This window comes from Eurytemora carolleeae, unplaced genomic scaffold (assembly GCF_000591075.1).
Source record: "Eurytemora carolleeae unplaced genomic scaffold, Eaff_2.0 scaffold230, whole genome shotgun sequence".
NCBI classification, from domain to species: domain Eukaryota; kingdom Metazoa; phylum Arthropoda; class Copepoda; order Calanoida; family Temoridae; genus Eurytemora; species Eurytemora carolleeae.
The window spans coordinates 190,511-213,614 of record NW_019396619.1 but is presented as its reverse complement, the minus strand read 5'-3'; the positions used below and the strand labels follow the sequence as shown (position 1 = coordinate 213,614).

Below are 23,104 nucleotides of genomic sequence, written 5' to 3'. Positions count from 1 at the left end.
TATTATTAAATGTTATAAATGTTTTTTTCTCATTCATTTTTACAATTTCAAGAAAATGCATTAGACATTTAATGTAATGTTACAATCCAAAAATAAAAAATAATAAAAGAGGAATTTAGAATAAGAAATATTAATTAATCAACAGATTTGTTCAAACGAAAAAAAAACTCAATTTGAAAAAAAAAACATCTATAGGAACATGTCTTAATGATTTGTTGTCAAATTTACCCTTAAATAAAATTAAATAAATTTTTTTTGAGCTGAAAAAAACTGTTTACATTTATTATAACAGTTGGTTAAAAAAATAGCATGGATAAAAAAAGGTTTTTTAATGTCTACCTTTTAAAGCTACAGATTGGTTTAGTTCCTCCTCACTTTCTATCTTGTCAAAGATAGCAGCACCAATCAGCAGATAGGTCAATGTAGCAACTAGAATATATATAAGATAAACTAAAAAGTTTTGAATAAAAAAATACAACAAATTTTATTAAACGGATGAAAATTTGTTTGAAAGTTTAGGCTCACTGACTCAATAACAAGGACCCCTAGTTGACCGTGATACAGCACAGTGATAACCAGAAAATTCTTGAACAGAAAAACGACCTTTAGAATCAAGTTATGTCTGTAAGTGTCTGGTAAAGCTATTTTGTACTACAATCAAATACACATTTGCTATAATTTCTTCTTCCTATTGAATTGTTTTCTGGTTATCACTGTATGTATATAGCAGTGTATAGCAACCATAGACATATTTATAGATTATTTTCTTATTAAGATGTAAGATACCTTATTTACTCAAATATCTATAATTCATTGCCCAACAAAAAAAAGTATTTATTAGTAAATACAAAAATGGGTTCTAAAGCTGATTGTCTACTTTTGACAAGGACCTTTAGTTTACCGTGAGATATAAAGAATACCTTTAGTTTACCATGAGATTTAAAGAATACCTCAGTTTACCGTGAGATATAAAGAATACCTTTAGTTTACCATGAGATATAAAGAATACCTCTAGGTTACCGTGAGATATAAAGAATACCTCTAGTCTACCGTGAGATATAAAGAATATAAATGTGGCCTTTTGAACAATTATAATTCTTTCCTGTCCTGATATCAGATATCATGGTGAATATATTAAATATCGAAAATAAATATATTTTGTAAATATTTATTCTCAGAGCTATACTGTTGTATATGCATGCATTATACTTAAATAAAGTAAATATTAATCCATATGTCATATATACTTGTTGCCCCTATTTGCTTTGTTTGTAAACAGTACTGCACTGTTTACAATCCTACTAAACCTAACTCCTTGCAGTCAGTTAGATCCTACACCCCAATGACGGTAGAATAGTAAAAGATAAGGCATTAGGAATTAATCTGAATAGTGTGTACGCTCTGTACACTTTTATATGACTTCATTGGCTGCAATTTCAAACAATCAACAATTAAAACTCTAGTTATCAAATAAATTAATAATCGTAATTGCTAAAAATGGTGGGAAAATAACGACACGGTTATAAACTTATAAATTTGTTTTGCTCGGTTATAGGATAGGATGCTCTCCTGATAAAATAAAGCAAAAATTGTGATTTTGTTATGCATCTTATTTGTATGAAAAATACCACATATTTTGAAACAAAATTTGTTAGATATCATTAAGTATAGTCTTGTAATAGTCTAAAGCAGAATTTTAAGCCAGTAACATGAGCAAAGCCCAAAAAAAACCTTGGTTTCAAGTAGCCAAATTTTTAAAACAAATTACATTGCAATCTGTTTTAAGATAAAGTTTATCTAATAAGATAATAAAGTTATGCATTTCTAACGCCAAATTATGTAAAAAACGCAAGTTTTTGGTGATGGAAATGCTTAAACAGTCCTAAAATCTTTTTAAATTATAGAAAAGACGACATTCTTTGGCTTCTTATTGAACCCAATTGAGGCGTCTGGTTTTGCGTATAAATCCCAATGCCTACTCTTTATATTACAAAGCTCTTTGCTACACCCAAACAATTTATTAGAATTTGGTTGAATTATAGTTTGTCTCCAAGGGCCGAATATTGCTGGAGTTGGATCGTTTCCAATATCTTGCACTGATAGTTTGGTAGGACTGAATTGTCTTTTTTGTTTAACACCCTCTTGGTAGTTTATGATATAATTCTGATAAATTTAATCCCATATGATGATATTAAGTGCCTATTTACACTAGCATTTAAAGGGATTGATTAAGAAACGCCCTAAATAGCTACAATTTAAGGGATTGTTCAAGAAACACCCTAGATAGCTAAAATTTAAGGAATTGTTCAAGAAACACCCTAGAAAGCTATATAAACAAAAGGAATTTGTCAACCCTTGGTAGCTACAAAACTAAAGGGACTCATCAAAATTTGTATTGTAATTATTCCATTTATATGGAAAATTAATTACGATAGTTCTTATTTGTAAATACAATGTATGTCCAAGCTCATTATTGCAAGGTTACACTGTAAATATAAATGCATCATTCAAGAACTGTTTATGTTTTCCAACTACATGGAAACTTGTTATCTATGTGCTCTAAACCATATGTAATCATGTCTAATATGAGGACTCGATTACAAGGTGTATCTACTGCTTGCTCTGATGGTGTTCTAATTCCAGTTCCTACTCCAAGAACAAGAACACCAACTAGTGATGGTTTATCCCCAAAATATTCTCTTCAAAGTCCTGTATCTGTTATTAGTTCGACTGATGGATAGTGTGTCTACCTCCTCAACATTGAGAGAAAATGGGGGAATTAGCTCTCAAGATTCTCTTCTCATCACATATGTTCCAACTCCTAGAGCAAGAGCAGCTTCTACTTTTGATACTGCAGCTTTGACTGATAAGGAGCCATCCTTATCCTAGGACAACCTTGGCCTCAGAGACTGACCTTCAAGCAGCATGGTGGAGAGAGAAGTAGAACCATAACCAGAGAAACCTCATAATAGAAACCTCTATGTGCAAATGGGAAAGATTATTGAATATGCAAAGAAAGAGTCATCATCTTCACCTTAGCGGGGAGAAACATCTTGAATTGCAACCATTTACAGGGTTCTCAGATGAAGATACTGTGTCCTTCTTGGAGACATTCTTACGGTTTGCTGAAACTTTATGTTCTCCAAAGGATCAAGCAACACTTATAGTATCTTCTTATCTCTCTGATCACATCAAGAAAGAAGTTTGGTCATTTAGAGAAGACATCCACAGGATCAAGATGCATCTTACCAGCAGGTATTATGATTTGAGATCGATCTCAGAAGCTAAGACTTGGAACTTGTCAAAACTGAAGCATCCTGCTGCATCAAGTAAATCTCAAATAGAATACTTCAAGCAGGTGTACCAAACACTTCTTCAATTGAAAGTCTGGCTTCTTCAGATCTTGTCAACAAAGAAGAGATAACCAGTGTTATATATAATGCTACTTATGTCAAAACTATAGCATCCCATTTGCCTGAAAACAAAAATTGATTTAATTTCACAAAGAATCGAAAGAGAATTTGAGACCGTCCTTCCTAGCAGTAAGTGCCACTTTGAGATACTCAAGCAAATAGTAGATCTTCGTTGGTGCAGAAAACATAAGATCACTAAGAGAGTCAGGAACTCAACCAAAACCAGCTGTGTCTGCTAATATTGCTAGTTCTGAATCCTGTGCCATTGGAAATTGTACTGTTCAACCATTACAGTCTTTTGCAAAAGCACTGGTTATCACTTTCCCATGCCCATTTCATGTAAAATTTCCACATGAATTAGGAAATTGTCACAAATGTTTCAGGGTAAAATGAGGATTGTAGAGATATGTTTAGAAAGTCATTAGCATGTTTCTCATGTTTATAGACAGGTTTCAAAATCATCCTGTGTGACTGGTGGATTTTTGAGCAGACCTTATCAAAAGTAGGACAAATGCCAGACCCCAAATATTCTAACTTGCACTGAAGCCTCTTATTCCTGTCCTGGTTTACAGACTGTTGAGAAATTGTAAAGATCCTACATGAAAGTGATTGATATTTCAACTTTTCAGAAACTTAAGCCTGGATTTAATCTGGTGGCAGCAAATCATGCTCTTGTTCTACCAATGAGTGAGCTGCAATCTGAAAGAATTGAAGCAACTCCACTGTGTGAGGAAAGTCTTGATCTTGTGACAGCCACCCTACCTATGTGGAAATCGTTGAGCCTAGCTCAATCCCCCCCCACCCCCTCCTGGCCTTGGCATAAATCTTCAAACATCCGATAATTTCTTCCTAATTTTATTCATATATTCATAAACAAAATATTAGGTGAAATATTCTCATAATTCTTTTTACATATTATAGTCCCAAGGGTATAATATAAATCACTGTCATACTAATGCTGGTCAATGTAAAAGGGATTATAGTTTATAGATTAAGTGTACACCAAACTGTGCCCGATACCCTGTCTTAAGTTTATGGCTCTGATACAATCTTGCCACTAGTTTTCCGTTCAGGGGTTCATTTCAGGAAGATTTGTAGACAGGATAGAATAAAAAGAATAATCACATTAATCCAGTGATGACTAAAAGCATAATGAATTAAAATTAGTTGATTTAAAGTTCTGGTAACAATTAAAAATATCCCCTTCCCCACCCCTCTCGAAGAATTTTTTTTTTTCCCACAAAAGTAATTAACAACATCAAATATTTATCAGCAGATTTTTTACTAAAAAAATGCAGTTTTTGGAAATGTGAGGTGATGGTGAAATTATTTCTGAAAAGTTATGATAAATCGACAGGAAACGTCATCAAAAAGTACATATTTAGAGAGTTTTTCTTCACATTTACGAAGAATTAACAATGCAAGGAATGAAATATATTTGAAATCTTAACAACTAAATTGCCTTTTATGGTCCTGTTGGGGGAAAAATTCTCCCCTCTATATTTAAAATAATCAAGAGTTTTAAATGTAAAGAAATGTGCTCTATTACTGTAGGTTGGTTGCATAATGACAACTTTTTACAATATATCCTGTTATATGTTCATATTATTTCTTTACCTAGACTTTCAAAATCAAGATACAAAGATTATTTCTCATTTTTCCAGACCAGCTCATTTGTTACCGTTTGCGTTGTTTGCTTCTGTTTTTTAAGTCTTCTACCAAAATGACAAAGTTTTGAAGGTTTAAAAATGTCATTGTTGTGAAATCATTGGGATTAAATAAAGCATAATGAGAAATTCCTATTTTGGGTCAGCAAAGTGGAGGAATTGCTGATTTAAGCTGAAGATGGAAAATAAATCGATTCAGAATACATAGCAGGGCTGCTTTCCCTCCCCGGACAGAGCCATCTAGCGGCTGTTCTTAGAAGTTTTAACCACGTTCCAAGCTGTCTTCGGGTCATCAGGTAGAACAACAGGCTACCATAGGCGAAATGGGGGGGGGGGATGATAGAGCCCTTGTTATTGCTCAAATTGCAGCGCAAACAAAATCTTTTTTAAGTTTCGTCAGTAAAAATTTAATTGTAACATAGCTATTTATTTATCTGTCCTTGCAGTTGCACTATTAACAGTTATAAACTCTTTATTTTTATTGAAAGTAAACCTTTCAGCTGATATATGGAATGACGTATTGCAATATTATTTAGTGTTTATTGTGTTGAGAATGGACACTTAAATACCTTTTGTTTATTTTGTATGTTAGTAAACAGACCTAGATGAAATAAAAACAAACTAAATCTTTTTACATGAACTTAAACTTTAAGCAAACAAAACTAAATCGTTGATGACAACGTAAAACAACGTGAAGCAAAACTAAATTGTTGATGACTACATAAATCAAGGTGAAGCAAAACTAAATTGTTGATGACTCTGTAAAACAACGTGAAGCAAAATTAAATCTTTGATGACTACCTAAAACAACATGAAGAACAACTAAATTGTTGATGACTACAGAAAACAACATGGAGCAAAACTAGTTCATTGTTGACAACGTAAAACAATGTAAAGCAAAACTAAATTGTTGATGACTATGTAAAACAATGTAAAGCAAAACTAAATTGTTGATAACTATGTAAAACAATGTAAAGCAAAACAAAATTGTTGATGACTAAATAAACAATGTGAAGCAAAACTAAATCTTCGATAACTATGTCAAACAACATGAAGCAAAACTAAATCGTTGATGACTATGTAAAACTATGTGAAGCAAAACTAAATTGTTGATTACTACGTAAAACAACATGAAGCAAAACAAAAATTGTTGATAACTATGTCAAACAACATGAAGCAAAACAAAAATTGTTAATGACTATGTAAAACTACATTGATCAGAACTAAATTGTTGATGACTTGACTAAGTAAAACAATGTGGAGCAAACGTACGTTTTTGAACCATTTTGTTTTATTGTGCTCAGAGTAGGCTTTTAATCAGATGGGGATATCCCCCCCACCCAGTAAATTTAAAGGAACGTTCCCTTTTCTTAAATTTTTTGGGATCTGCATTGAAGCCCTCTTTAGCTGGTCGGATACAATATTATGGTGTTTTATAATTCAGTCTGATCCTCTCGATTTGAAAAAAAGTTTCTTGTCGATTACTTTTCCGAAAAAATAGTATTTTAAACAAATGTTTGTAATTAAAATTTAGAAAGAAAAAAATATTTGGATGTTCATATTGAATAGGATTAAACCAAAGTTTATTTCTATCTACATTTAAATTAATAAAAATGAAACTAATATTTATTTTCTAAACTTGAATAAATTTATAATCTTCACTACCTAGCAACTACAAAAATACATATAAAAATGAAGTATTTTAAAATGAGGAAAACCTTAAACAGAGATATCCATTAAAACAATCAAGATAAAGACGACTTTTGATGAGAGTCCTTAAAATTCCATACTTAATAATAGATAATAATGTTGATGATAATTGAGAAAAAAAATTATAAGAATTATAAGAATTATTTCTCTTATTAAAACATATTCTAACTATTTTAAATGGGCTGTAGTTGAAATATTTAAGTGAGACTCTTTAATCCTTTATGAAATCAAAAATGTGGGAATTATGGTTGTTTCTTCAAAGAATCGAAAAAAAAACTTTAAGAATATTTGAGTTAGTTTCAAATTTCAAATATTAATATTTAACAACTTTCATAAGCGTTGGGTAAAAATAAAACAAACACTTTTTCTAAACTAAAGAAATTCCATTTGAAAAGCATTCTTTGAAAGAAAATCTAAAACTAACTAAAAATCTTCCAATTTGCTATTTTCAATTACAATATTACAATTTGATTTAAAAAAAAAGTTATTTTGTGGATGATGATTTGTCTTTAATTTTTTCAAGTTAAAAGATATTCATTTATTCATCTTCATATTATTAAGATGAGGCTGAGGGACAAGAAGCATTGATTTTAAATAATAAATTTTTACCTTAAGCTAAAGTACCATTCATTTATTTCTTTATGATATTTACATGTAAACTGTTTCAGACACTAAAATGTAACCCTTAAAAGCTCAAATACACTTGTTAAAAGGTTAGTCTTTATAGTGTGCATTGACAAGGTAATAAAAACAACCATATACCACTGTAAAAACAAACCAAGCATTGTTTAAAAAAAAAAAATTTTTGCAATTTATTGCCCCCCCCCCCCCCCCCTGGAATTATCCTGGCTACGAGCCTGATTTTAATCAGAGATTGTAGCAAAGACTTAATTTCTTTACACTTTTCATTATTTTCTGAAAGAAAAGTAAACTATGTAACAATATTTTCAATGTGTGTCTTTATCAAAAGACGAGCCAATTTATTTGGTTTAAAAATTACACTTAAAACGCATTTTGTTAAGGGTGCAAATAAAAAAAACAAAAATTCTTCAAAAGGAAACATTGAAACGAGATTAGAAGATTTTGTTTTAAATCAACATATTTTGCTCTCTGGGCTTTTAAAAATGATATTTCAAACTATATGAACTCTGTTAGATCAAATAATCTAAGTTTTAAATATTAATGGTTACACCATCTGCAGATTGCATAGATAGGGATTAATTGTTAGATTAGTTTGTGACAAAGACTCTATTCCTTTGATAACTTAATTAATTTTTCAGTTTTAATCAAAATAAGAATGTTTCTTTTAAAAATTTTCTTTGAATCAATCTTTTTATTGTTAGGATTTAGGAGTTTTAGCTTGTAATGTGAGAAAATGCAGTTTAGAAAAGACATTCCCCAAACCTCAAAAGAAACCGTTCTCCTTTACAATAACTATTATTTTTCAAAATGAAGATACTCTTAATTGTTCTTCCTTTTGTGAAGAACATCTCATTCCTTTATTTTCCTTGACTCAAAAACTTAAACAAAAAGTTGTTCTAAATTTTAAAAATTAATATTGATTATTTTGAAAAAGGGTTATTTAAGAATACTATTATAATTTCTATATCTTTGCAACTCAATATAATAAATTATGGTAGATCAAATAAATAAAAAAGGTTTGAGGTTGTGGCTAAGACTCAAGTCCTTTAAACAACCAACCGAAATGTCATATTTTTTAAAAGTTACAATACAGACTTTATGAGAATTAAGTGACAACATTAAGTCGTCTTTTATTCCAAAAAAATATTTAGAGACAACGATTATATTAGTTTTTAAACAAATGAAATTAAAAGATTTTTCCAAAACTTCAAAGTTGACAACAAAACTTAAAGTTTACTCGAGAGATTAGGTTCTAAGTCTAATGGCGGACATACAATATCGTTCAGAAAGAAAGGTTAAAAATTATCTTTAAGTTGGTTCCTCTGGGTATTAGGGAAATCCGCAAAATCCGGGAAATCCGCATAAAACATTTCAAAGATGTTAGTGTACCGACACCAATATAACAATGTTAAATTTGCTTTTACCATTTCAAATTTTCTGGTTTTCAGGGGGCAATTAGTGTTCTTTTTCTTCTAGCAGTTTTACCTATTTTTACATTTGATCTTTGAGCTGCAATTTTTTCTTTGTAAATCGAATCTTGCCAATTTTTCTGATTTGCAGATATTTTTTTTAACCTGCCACACATCTATAAACCTTCCCTGGGGTTATGGGAGTTGTCACAAAAAAGGGGCTCAATCGGTTCAGCCGTTTTGATAATTAATGTGCTGTATGTTCTCTTTTGCAATATAAGATGTGTCCAGATAATACAATGGGACCCAGAAATCAGTGGAAAAGGAAGACGACTGTTAGACTCAAGTTTTAATTCTATAGTTCATGAAACATAAAACACTACATTTCACTTAAAAAGTTGATTGTCAAGGTATTAGTAAAACTTTAATAACAAAAACACAGAAGATTTGCTATTCCACAAGTGTATGGCTGCCATTGTATGATTTCTATTTACCTATAAGACTGATGGTTCGAACATTTTGCTTTTTCATTGTTTACTTTCTTCCTCCCCAGCTAGCCTTTAGTCATATTATTTCTATTTTTCCAACATAGTAACATACAATCTGAAAGTTAAAATGTTTACCTTTTTATAGTTTTAAGTAAATAGTGTTCAGTTGGTTTATTGTTTTTAATAGATTTCTTGCTTCCACACTTGTAAATACAAAAATTAATCTTACTTCTAAAGCTGCTACTTAGATAAAAAGATATACCACACAACTTGATGCAAAAATTGTAAAATAAAGTAGTTTTAAATCAATCATTAAAGGGGACACTTGCTATTTTTATTGAACAATAGAAGTTTTAAGTATGCTGACATTATTTTTTATGTTGATTACAAACTAGGTTAAATTGGTGGTTGAAAAAATTAATTAAAATGACTCCATAGAAATACCAAGATCTAAAAATATTAAGTGTTCTGAAAAACAGTCAAATAACAAACATTTGTTGAACCCGGGCCAATAAAATTACATATCTAACCCAAGAAACAAAATCAATATTTTGACAATTTTTTTTCTGAACATATGAAAATTGTCTTGATCAATCCAAAAGTTTAAATTGATATAGAATGTAAAGCAACATTTTTTGTAATATCGAGCTACCGACAGTATTCCTAAATTTATGATTATTTTGTTCTAAATCCACACACCTCTGCCCCTTTAGTAAAAGTAAATTGAATTAATCTATATGCTTAAAATCTGACCGCGTCAACCTTGTTGCACCTGCTTGTCCTGTCCATAGAGCTAGGTAGAGTACAAACTGGGACCGGAAAGGTTGACCCGGCTTGGTAATTCAAATGTACTACGTCTGCCCGTGAATCATGAAGAATACCTCATATTCTGTTTGTAGTCTAGAACACGTTTTCGTAATATTTGAATGCTTTGTGAGGAGAGTTTCCAATTGTTGAGACACTCTTCTTATTTAATAAAAACATCAGTTTCTATTGTAGGGATTCTCTAATCTTAAAAATATTCTAACATTCTTAAATAATAATAATAATAATAAACGATTACAGATTTATTTTCAAATTTCTTTATAAAGCATTTCTTGGCTATATGAGGCCCTACGAAAAAATGGGGCACGCATATACCATTTTGACTTTTTGACGTTTATTGGACACAAACAAAACGACAGACATGCCAAATTATACATCTATATGATAAAACAAGACATTCATATGTTGCGTATACCCAAACAGCTGGACCGATTGGGCTGACATTTTTTGTGGACACTCATGGGTGGCCGAGGGGTGTTCTAGGATTTTAAAAAATGGAAAAAATGTTTTTTAAAAAAAATTCCGAAGGTTTTTTCAACATTTTTTTTTATAAACATACACACTTATTTTTGCACCCCCTATAATGCTCTTATTTTGACACCATCATGTAATCAATCATCTTCACTTTAAGAAAAGGTAATTTAAGTTTTTGTAATGCATAAAGTATAAAAGTGTAAAGATTGATCAATACAACATTCCAGAAAGACTGTAAGGCATTGTTGTAACTTCTAAGGTCCGTTTTAAATATTAATTTCTTTTTAGACTTTTAGACTTTTAAGAGGATTCACAAGAATCTGAGATGTAAATTCTAATTCAAAACGACAAGCTTGCTTTCATTATTACATTAGATTACATTCATTTCATTACATTACATTACATTTCATTACATTACATTACATTACATTACATTACATTACATTACATTACATTACATTACATTACATTACATTAAATTTCATTACATTACATTACATTTCATTACATTACATTACATTACATTACATTAAATTTCATTACATTACATTACATTACATTACATTACATTACATTAAATTTCATTACATTACATTACATTACATTACCACATGGACCCCTTAAAACATTGTAGCATAAAAATATTTCATGAGAAAAAAGCTAAAAATTATAATTATTTTTATAATTTGAGTATATCTGCTATATACATGCTAAATATAATAATAAACTATACACTGCTTAATTATATTGAGGCTTTAGGATCCTAATTAGCAATTACAAATTAACAATACATCATCATCATCTGTATCTATCTATGTAATATATATATATATATATATGAATGCAAAATATTATCAAAATTGTGGACAAATCTTTAAAGTACTATGCAGCAAACAATGAATTATGATTGTTAACTCCTTAAACCTGATATATTTTAAAGTACTATGCAGCAAACAATGAATTATGATTATTAACTTCTTAAACCTGATATATTTTAAAGTACTATGCAGCAAACAATGAATTATGATTGTTAACTTCTTAAACCTGATATATTTTAAGTTTGTTGAACACAAAGTTGTCAGTTTTAAACTTTATGATTGTTAACTTCTTAAACCTGATATATTTTAAGTTTGTTGAACACAAAGTTGTCAGTTTTAAACTTTACTAAGATTTAAGATAACTACATAATTCATATATGTATATAAAGTTTCTTTTAATCTAGAACTTACTTACTAGAACACCTTAAGACTTTTGTTTCTTTTAACTTTACGTTTTCAACATATAGACATGACGTTTTCAGCATACAGACATTTTCAGCATATAGACATGACGTTTTCAACGTATAGACATGTAGTTTTCAACATATAGACATGACGTTTTCAACATATAGACATGTAGTTTTCAACATATAGACATGACGTTTTCAACGTATAGACATGTAGTTTTCAACATATAGACATGACGTTTTATAGACATGTAGTTTTCAACATATAGACATGACGTTTTCAACATATAGACATGTAGTTTTCAACATATAGACATGTCGTTTTCAGCATATAGACATCACATGTCGTTTTCAACATTTAGACTTGTCGTTATTTCTTCTACAGGCTTATCAACAAAGGATGAGTCGAATGTACAGAATTAGAATTCTTTTCTAAAAAATTCTGATATTTAAGGTGCTCTCTTAAATATACTGTAACATTTTTTTTGCCCCCCTCCCCCTTAACATTTTTAGGGGTGGGAGGAAAAATGTGTATTATACTCAACCATGTAAAAACTAACCTTACCAATAGGTTATATGGGTGGGGATTATTTGTAATTGTGGACTTTCTTTTTAGTTTTGGGCAAATTTTTTTGGACAATTCTTTAATCTATATTTAGGGGGAATTTTTTCAGTTAGGGAAAACTGAAAATTTTCATTTGGGGGCAAATTTTTGTGTGGGAAATTTCAAATTTTTTTTTTGGACCAAATTTTATATTTTGGAGACATTTTTTCAGTTCGGGGCAATTTTGCGTATGGGAAATCTTTAATCTTTACTTTTGGGGCAAATTTTTTATGTAGGGGCATTTTAAAAATATATATTAACAAAGGGTTATTTTTTTGTTTGGGGTAAAACTTCCTAATGTTGGGGCATTATCTAAAATTTCTTTTTAGATAGGGCTGTAAATTTTAAAGTTGGCTACATATATCAAACATTAGTGAATAAAAATTTGAATTTAGGAGCAAAATAAAAATATTTGGGGGCATCTTAAAAAAACTAAGGGTTGCAAATGCAGAAAAAATGGGAAAATTTAAGTCTGGTGGGGCAAATTGAATAAGAATGTGTGAGTGTACTTTTTTAAAGATTGGGGGCAAAAAGAGTTGGAGACATAACTGAGTGTAGTTTTCAAATAAAAAGGTAAAGTCGTCTCATTGTATTGATATATACGGCGCCCTCTGTAAATAATTAGATTCTGTGAACTTTCTTCACTGTTTCTGCTGCAGAGAGAACCGCAAGTCAATTTGGTTTTATAAAGAAAAGTAAGAGTATCTGTATCATCTTTGATCATACCTTTTTTTTAAATTTGAGTCGTTTAAACAAAAGTAGAAACAATGCAAACCAAAAAATAAAGCTGGATTTCTAATTGAAATATTTAGTATTTTGATATCCCATTCCCATGAGTATGAATATCAAAATAAAAGTTTATAGATTGTAATTTTATGACTAGAATCGACGAAACTCATACAGCTAGGCTTGCAGTATTTGTATATAACAGATAAACTGAATAAATTGTCGAATATTTACATTTTACAACACTCCTCTCTTTCCAATTTATTTATTGGAGGAGGGGGTGGCAACTGGCAAGGTATTGTACGTACGATTAGATTTACATAGAATTTATACAGAGAAAATGACAAGACTAATCAAATGAAATCTTTTTAACCGAAAACATAGTATCTACAAAATGCTATTAACCTATTCCGATACCGGGTTTAATACAAAACTCTGTGACGCTGTGATAAACTTAGGGCTCAGTGGATTTTGAGAAAACGGTAAGAAACTAAAGATTATGTTTAGGCAATGCATACTGATGATGTTTACAATAAATATGGCACTGCAGTACGGTATTTATATACAATCTGCATTTGGCTCAGTTTAAAACTTCAAACTTCAACTTGCATTATTGAGCTGTGTAAAGTCTTGTGAAGATGGTTATAGTGGCTCTGCACGGCCCCTCTCTCGTCAGGTTATAATTATTTACAACTACTTTACAGGGAAATAGAGGAAATTTTACTCTATCAAGGGTTTCCAAGACCAATTTTGCTTACAAAACATCCAGAGCGCAGCGAGAAAGAATTGATCGAGGGAACCCTGGTAAAGTAAAATTTTTAATTTCCCGAATTAGTAGTTGTATTATTGTTTACAATTTTACCGTCTATTGAGTTGAAAATGCGCAACTTTCAGAATTTGTTGGTTTATTTTTAACTGAATACTGTTATAGTATACTAAAATGTGACCCGGCCCTTGCAAAGAAACAGTCTTAAGCAAGGTTATAATGCAAGGAAATTTACATGCAGTTGCGTAAACTCTGCGCACATATTGAAACCAGTTCTCTCTGGGCGGAATTTGTAACTAAAATATTTCATTGATTTTTTATGTGAAAGATGGATCCCATGTCAGGCTGTGACATCCGTCTTGTGTTTACATTACCGCCCAGAGACAGTACACTGCAGTACAAAAGATGCGTACACATATGAAATAACATTCCTTGCATTATAACCTTGGTATTAAGTACATTTCATTACTAGAGATCGGAACTTCTGAATGATACTTTCTTAAATTTCCGGCTCAGAGGTTGGAACTTTTGTGTGATACTTTCTTAAATTTCCGGCTCAGAGATCGGAACTTTTGTGTGATACTTTCTTAAATTTCCGGCTCAGAAGTTGGAACTTTTGTGTGATACTTTCCTAAATTTCCGGCTCAGAGGTCGGAACTTTTGTATGTTACTTTCTTAAATTTCCGGCTCAGAGGTTGGAACTTTTGTGAGATACTTTCTTAAATTTCCGGCTCAGAGGTTGGAACTTTTGTGTGATAATTTCTTAAATTTCCGGCTCAGAGGTTGGAACTTTTGTGTGATACTTTCTTAAATTTCCGGCTCAGAGGTTGGAACTTTTGTGTGATACTTTCTTAAATTTCCGGCTCAGAGGTTGGAAATTTTGTGTGATTATTTTTTTTAATTTCCGGCTCAGAGGTTGGAACTTTTGTATGATACTTCATTAAATTTCCGGCTTAGAGGTTCGAACTTTTGTGTGATAATTTCTTAAATTTCCGGCTCAGAGGTTGGAACTTTTGTGTACATGTTAAACTCTTGATGTTGACAATTTTAAATTTGAGAATAAATGCTTGATCCATGCGCGGCTGCTGAGTAGTGAGTATAGACCACCACAAAGCGGTATCGAAGAGGATTTAAATTAATCCAATTATAGTCTGTATAAGAATTAGATCAAATCTTAATCCGAAGTTTTGACTACAGTCTTCTTTATATATATATATATATATATACGGTTGTTTACAGGATCTTTCTCAATTTTTTATCAAAAACGCTATACAGTGATAACCAGAAAACTGTAGAATAGGAAGACAACATTAAAGCAGTTCTGAAGTGCATTTGATGTTGTTACAAAGCAAATAGCTTTACTATGAGCAAGTTATTAAATTAGTTATTTTGTAAAATGTGCCTGATTGAACACTGGACTATAAGTCATAACTTGAGTCTAAAAGTCGAGTTTTCTTGTTAACACTGTATGTATGAATATACATATAATTATACAATGACGGCTGTAGAGTTTGTATTTAAATATATAAATAAACACAGTACTGTATGTATACATGAACAGGAATCTTTGTGTATTAAAACTGCATGTTTATTGAAAGGCTTTAGATAAATAAGCAACATTGTGCTTGTACTTTTAGCCTTTTAGGCTATTAGAAACGGTTCTTTATGTGCAGTGCAGGGTTAATTTTACCAGAAAAAAAGCATACTTTCCAAAATAGAAATCTGAATCACTAGATCATGAAGGGATTGTGAGTGCACAGCACTGTGCACGGGATGAGAGGATGAATAAAGGACTGTGCGGAGGACGGATGGAGGATATATAGTGGTGTGCAGCTGAAACTATACTAAACATATATAAACTGGAATCATTCTACACAACAGAGGACACCCTCTAGCCTCCATATAAAACAAGGAAGGATGTTAAGGTGTCCTATAAATACACACAAAGTAATTCTAAAATGTTTTAATATGCAAGCTTTTTTATATGGTACCAGCAATGGAACCCAGCTTTGTCTGGAAACTGAATTATAAGAAAGTCAATTCACTCATCCTAATATTGTTTAACCAAGCTAAGAACATTCCCGTGGGTCTACCGTTGTATATTAGGGTGGGTCATACAGTACAGGGTGTCCCAATAAACATGGGAATTCAGTGACGAATTCGATATCGTCTTTGTTATGAATTAGCATTGTAATACCTAATTTCAAAAGCAATAATATTATTATGTCTGCTAGAGTTTATTTATAAAACGGTAAATGGCTGTAAAGATGTGTCTATAATGTCTCCGCAAGATGAACAGTGAATACGGACAAGTTTACTCTGTTTGTATACAATCTTTCTTGAGATTATAATTTTAGTTTTTATTTAAATAATAACAATTTCTTTTGCTTAACTATTTTAAAACACTTTTAGGTTTCAGAGCTTTTTTGCAACATTTAAGAAAAAAAAATGGCCTAACCTTTTTTTTGAAAAAAAGGCTTTTTATACCTACTGCCTCCTTAGTGGTATAATTGATTTACTTTTTAAAAATATATAGTTTCCAGTCAATTACAGATAAACACTAAATGAGCCATACATCGAAAGAATTTATCAAATGTCGTCTTGACAATTTTTCAATGAGTTTTTACTATTTTACGTAAATCTCAGTATTTTCGAAAATAAATAAATAGCCATGAATATGGTTAAACAGTTGTAAAGAGCTCCATTTAATCATTTAATTAAAAACTAAATATCTGCAATATTCCATTATCTGCAGAGACTAAAGAATACGACATTTGAAGAATTCTTTTGATGAATGGCTTATTTAGGTTTTAACTATAGAATGTTTGAAAAAAGTTATGCTATTTTGTTGTTCTGACAAAGACGTAATTTAGCATCGATTTTTATCAAAACAAGGGGTTAAGCTCTCTCTAGAATATACAAAAGGAAAATTATGACTTGAAAATTTCCGATATTGTCATATAGGAATGATCTTGTTCAATTTATAGCTAAAATAAATTCTGATGTGCATAAATATCATATTGGATAATTGTTTGGATATAATAATATTACCCAGTCATAGTTAGTTTTCATGCATTTACTGTTTTTGACGTCACAAAAAAAGAGCTAGAGCGTTCATTCAGAGCAATTGTATACAGTTGTAGGTCCCACTATAGTATAGTGTAGGTCCCACTATAGTATAGTGTAGGTCCTACTATAGTATAGTGTAGGTCCTACTATAGTATAGTGTAGGTCCTACTATAGTATAGTGTAGGTCCCACTATAGTGTAGTGTAGGTCCCACTATAATATAGTGTAGGTCCCACTATAGTATAGTGGAGATCCCATTATAGTATAGTGTAGGTCCCACTATAGTGTAGTATAGGTCCCACTATAGTGTAGTGTAGGTCCCACTATAGTGTAGTGTAGGTCCCACTATAGTGTAGTGTAGGTCCCACTATAGTATAGTGTAGGTCCCACTATAGTGTAGTGTAGGTCCCACTATAGTGTAGTGTAGGTCCCACTATAGTATAGTGTAGGTCCCACTATAGTATAGTGTAGGTCCCACTATAGTAAAGTGTAGATACCACTAAAGTATAGTGTAGGTCCCACTATAGTGCACTGTAGGTCCCAATATAGTGTAGTGTAGGTCCCACTATAGTATAGTGTAGGCCCCACTATAGTGTAGTGTAGGTCCCAATATAGTGTAGTTTAGGTCCCACTATAGTATAGTGTAGGCCCCACTATAGTGTAGTGTAGGTCCCACTATAGTGTAGTGTAGGTCCCACTATAGTATAGTGTAGGTCCCACTATAGTATAGTGTAGGTCCCAATATAGTGTAGTGTAGGTCCCACTATAGTATAGTGTAGGTCCCACTATAGTATATTGTAGGTCCCACTATAGTATAGTGTAGGTCCCACTATAGTATAGTTTAGGTCCCACTATAGTGTAGTGTAGATCCCACTATAGTGAAGTGTAGGTCCCATTAAAGTTACAGGGATGCCATCAACAAAGGATGAAATTTTAAAGAAGACTTGAAACTCTGAAGATACGTCAATCCTAAAGTAAAATTAAGTCTTCTACCTTTGAGTGTTTATTACAAAATGTTGCAAAGAAAAAAAACACGTTTACAGTTGCAGGGAAATATGAATAGAAGGGAACAGTTAATAACAATTGAGTACGGTCGTCTCTGAATTCTCATTCTTTGTGGGTAACCCTGTAACCTGTAGTCCCCGCTAAAGTGTGACCTGTACTATAATAATAAACCTTTAATGTGTTTTCAAATACAGGGTGTCCCAAGAAACATAACAGTTGGCGAATAGCTTTGAATGTCGTCTTCCATATACTCTATTAAATATTAAAGGCTATTTGCAGTTCATTTCGTTTAAAAAATCTTTTGCTCATATATATCTTACTTTGAAATTAATTTTATGGTAACATGACTCCTATTTAATATCTTTAGTATTGTCTTACTCTTTGGTATTAAACAATTAAACAAATCATGGAAGAAGATATTCTAAACTATTTACCAACTGTCATGTTTCGTGGGACACCCTGTACAATGATAGGGATGGGATGTAAACATCTTTGACAACAAGTTAAACTAAAGTAAATTACACGTATGATTGAAATCAGTGTCCGAATTTAATGAATTTAAGCTGCGACTCAAATCACCCAAAAACCGGTTTCAATTAAGCGCCGGCTTAAATCTTGAAAAACTATTAATACAACTTTAAGTGGAACCAACCATATTTGAGCCGCGGTTTGAATTTGAGCCGCCGCTCAAATTCTTTAAATTCGGCCTCAGGTTTCTTTTTAATCCTCTCATTAAAAAACTATTGAGAAGAACATAAATGTTTTAGCATATTACCAGAAAAAGAAGGTGGTAGCTGTTTGGCCTGCAGTACACTTTTTCTAATTGTTATTTTCCTTCTAGACTGCCCAGGAATAAATGTGGCGCCATCTGGTTTGAGTTCACACTGTACGCTAGCGTACACTCCAATTTTACGACTTTTTACTTCATGGGACACTAAAGTAAAGTTCTTTGTCCTCAATGATCAGTCAAATATTATAAATAGGAAGTTCACTTGAAATTACGCTGACAGTCCCTTTAAATGGATTAGTTTAATTCCTCTCGATATCCAGTGATGGTCATACCTTGCAGGGATAGCTTTCATTGAGGAATCAAGTATTTATCCTCGAATTTAAAAGTACCTACAGTGAATAGCGAGATCGAGCTTGTTTAAAAGGTTATGTTGGTTGGATATTTATTAAAAAACAATGTTTTATAAGAATACAGATATTTCTCAGTTTGGAACAATTTTATTCCATTTCCAGCATCTTGTACAATCTTCTGAAAAGTGAAAAAAATAAATTCAATAAATTTTAAAGTCTTATTCATTTTCTGTAATTATTTTTTTTAATTAAGGTGATTTGATATTTAATTATTGTAGAGGACTATTTTAAAAAATTGTGAAATTCCGATAAAATTAATATTATTGAATCTAATCAAAGAAGAGAATTTAACTATAAATTAGAACGTGGAGATCCTAGATTAATAAAAATACAATTAGAACACTAAATGTCGTCTTTTCAAGATTTTGGAGTGTTGGGTTCACAAAAATCCTGAGGCTGAGACTCAAAGGAGTTACTTGCTTGCTCTCCCTCTGTCTTGTAATTCAACACTGCCTGCTTAGAACTCCTTTGGGTTTCTGCATGAGGGTTATTGTGAACGAAAAAGCCTTCAATCTTAAAAAAAAGGCGACATCTAGTGTTCAATCTGTTTTGTTAACTAATCCCTGGTGGGGATAATCACTAGAAAGAGTGGTTTGAAGCACCCGGATTTAATATGTGTAAGATTTTTTGTTTAATGAACAGGGTTACCCACAAAGGATGAGACTTCAGCGGCGATTGAACAGTTAAACAAGAAATTATAAAATGTCGTCTTTACAATTTTAAAATTGGTTTTATACTATGAAGTTAAATCTCAGGAATTGCAAAAATAAATAAAAAGCCAGGAAACATGCGGGAACAGTTTACAGAGCTTCATATATATTTGTTCAATTTAAAAACTGAATATCTCACCATTCCGTTTCCAGTAGGTTTAGAAAACGACATTTTATAAATTCTTTCGGTTTATCCAAAGTTCTGGGTTAGACTTTACGACATTTATACTCAGCTGTTTCCTTATATTCATGGTTCCCTGCAACTGTAAACTTTACGACATTTATACTAAGCTGTTTCCTTATATTCATGGTTCCCTGCAACTGTAAACTTTACGACATTTATACTGTCTGTTTCCTTATATTCATGGTTCCCTGCAACTGTAAACTTGGTTCTTTCTTTCCCAAATCATTAAATGAACCATTAAAAGACTATTTTAAACACATAAAATTTAATTAAACCTTGGAATTGTGATACAGTGGTAGACGATTATATCAATACAATGAAGACGAATTTCGAAATCAATTTTGGTGTCAATTAAACTGTTAAACACATGGATACACAAAACATAGAAGTAAAGAGACTTTATCAATGAAAAAATCCTTCTCTTTGATTACTTGTAAACCTGTAGTTCAAAAAACGCTTGTTGACAATCAAAACTTAAATAAAAAGTCGTCTTTATTGTAGTGATATAATCGCTTACCACCGTATCAAAGGAGTCTCAGGTCGTCTTTACAGTCGCATCCTTAGTGGGTGACCCTATAGTTTACCTAGTAACCAGATTTAAGTGAAATTTGTTCATCTGCTGTTTCAATTAAATACATTTTTCCTCCTTCTGGATTGGCTTCAAGAACAAAATAAAAAAAGTATTTTAATTTTTTGACAGTTCTTATTTGCATGACACATCCGTTGGGATAGAAAATAAGTTCCTTTAAGTTTGCACTTTACACGGCAATTTGGGTAATTGCACTTTGCAAAAAGTTCTCTAAAGGAACTGCAGACGTAATTTAAAGTGATTCTCCACTTTTGAAGTGGCATGTTAGATTTAGAACGGTACCCTTTAAACCTTTGTCTGATCGTAAATGAGATATTCTAGTACTTTCTGCTTAACAAACTTATTAACTTTAATTGAGGTTTATTTGAAAATATGTAATCACTTCACGTTTACTATCCTTGTAAGTCCAAAAGGAGAACGAGACAAAGGAAAAGATTATATTTTTAACGCCTTTTGAATTTTCGAAAATTTTGCTCGGCGGAATATATTTTTTCTCGTTAAAATGGCATTTAAATTATATAATATCCCTGCATTTTTTTGGAAAAAAATCAGTAGAATTGAGAGAGAAACTTTTATGTTGGATTTCCACGCTAAGTCTAGCATCAAATCCAACTACGCCATACATAACAGCTAGAAATCCTAGAAATCCTAAGGTTTTAGACACAACAATTTTGCCCTCTGTTTGCTGAAGTCAAAATAGCATCTGAGAGCTGATTTTTAAACCTGAAACCCGAGAAAACCCCAGTCTTATGGCGTTTATTTATGACCAAGTAAAGCCCTAGCCTAGACTCAAGTTTTGAATTTAGTACAGCCCATAGAGACTTGAGCTTCCAGAGGATGGAGATCGTAAATTTCTTAAATTATATTTAGACAGTTAAAATCTCGGGAACTAAATAATACATCAAGATAAACCAACTCTGGAAAGATGAAGTGCCTGATTCTGGACCGCATTTGTGCACCTGGCAAGATACTAAAATGGTGTCTTGTTTTCTGCATACTGTATAAGCAAGCAATGAAAAAAAACCTCTATAGCATGTGATATGTGCATATGCTTATTATAAGCAAGCGCAGTAATACAAGTGTATAGCGTAAACACAATTGTTTTAATTCGTTTTCAACCATTGATTGTTTTTTTTTCAAAAATGGCTAATCTGTTCTGTCTAAAACTTAACAGTTTTTATCGTTCGTTAACGGACTCTTCCGTTAATTTTCGAAATATATATATATAGGGTTGTTAATCGTTTTTTAATCGATCGTTAAACGATTGTTAAACGATCGTTTTTTTTTATGATCGTTTCGTTTTGAAAAAAAAACGATCATTTTGTTAAAACGATTTGCGACCGTTTTTTATACGATTGTTTGTAAAGGAAGGGTTGTCGTTAACAATCGTTAACGAAACGACGAACTTTATAAAACGGTCGTTTTTGGAAAAAAAATTACATGCAACCTATTTAATGTCGTCTTAAAAGTTTAAAAGTTGTGGGGGAGTAAAAACTTCTTGATATTATCTTAAAAACTACTCAATGATAAGTACAGATGTCCTTCAGGTCGGTTTCCTCTCTTCGTTAACGATCTTTAACGAAGGGTTGTCGTTAACGATCTCCGTCGTTAACGATTGTTAACGAAACGACGAATTTTATAAAAACGATCGTTTTGAAAAACGATCCTTTTAAAAAACGAGCGTTTTGAAAAACGATCGTTTTAAAAACGACAATTTTTGAAAAAAGAACATTTAAAAAACGATCGTTTTAAAAAACGATCGTTTCGTTTTCGATTTTTCGTCGTCGTTTTCATAACGAAACGATCGTTTTTCAAAAAAATTAAAACGTTAACATCCCTATATATATATATATCATTCATTTTTAATTAGACAAAGCTTTTAAGCAAACCCATTACAGGAATAGGACCAATTTGATGTTATTTTATCAACATGATTATTAAAATCAATTGTCCAGCGCTTGCTTGTACAGTAGGGAACACAAGACGTTTGACTATTGACGAAATTTGTAACTTAGTTGCTAAAGGTATACATTAATTATCAGAATCTGGCATGTAATGTATGGAAATATCAAAAAATACACATTTGTAAATATCAAGTTTTTGAACCAATCATTGGAACTAACATAGATCCAAGGGAAGACCTGGGCGTAAAGAAGGGGTTAGTTTAGGAAAGGTTGAACTTTATTTTTTTATATCTGAAAAAATGTTTATTAAATTTGAATATACGAACCTTCCATATAATCGCCAGCCTGTTTAGGGTATGCTGTTAAACACATGGATACACAAAACATAGAAGTTTACCTGCCAAAAATAAATTTATTAGAACAAAAACGGAGAGTCCTTGATAAACCTTCATTATTAACTGATAACTGACAATAGAAATTTAAGAATTTAATAAAAATATAATTAAACATCACAGTCAAACAACTGTTTAATTAAGTTATATTTAGAACTATTGA

The 23,104-nt window shown here is 31.5% G+C and overlaps 1 protein-coding gene and 1 long non-coding RNA gene across 2 annotated transcripts in view; both read right to left on the bottom strand.

Moving 5' to 3' along the window:
* LOC111706399 (two pore potassium channel protein sup-9) overlaps nt 1-9,440 on the bottom strand; it is a 40,285-nt gene extending 30,845 nt beyond the window's left edge. Inside the window, exons 1-2 of the mRNA XM_023479270.1 lie at nt 9,336-9,440; nt 340-429 (exon numbers count right to left, since the gene is read on the bottom strand). Coding sequence (XP_023335038.1) covers nt 340-429; nt 9,336-9,372 — 127 coding nt within the window. The 5' untranslated portion in view covers nt 9,373-9,440. The remainder of the gene's footprint in view (nt 1-339; nt 430-9,335) is intronic.
* Nucleotides 9,441-19,177: 9,737 nt separating this feature from the next.
* On the bottom strand, nt 19,178-22,911 carry LOC111706405 (uncharacterized). Its single transcript, XR_002766233.1, has 3 exons — nt 22,876-22,911; nt 20,641-20,714; nt 19,178-19,280 (listed from the first exon to the last, which is right to left on the bottom strand). It is a non-coding gene; the product is annotated as an uncharacterized LOC111706405 (long non-coding RNA).
* Between the last annotated feature and the right edge of the window lie 193 nt (nt 22,912-23,104).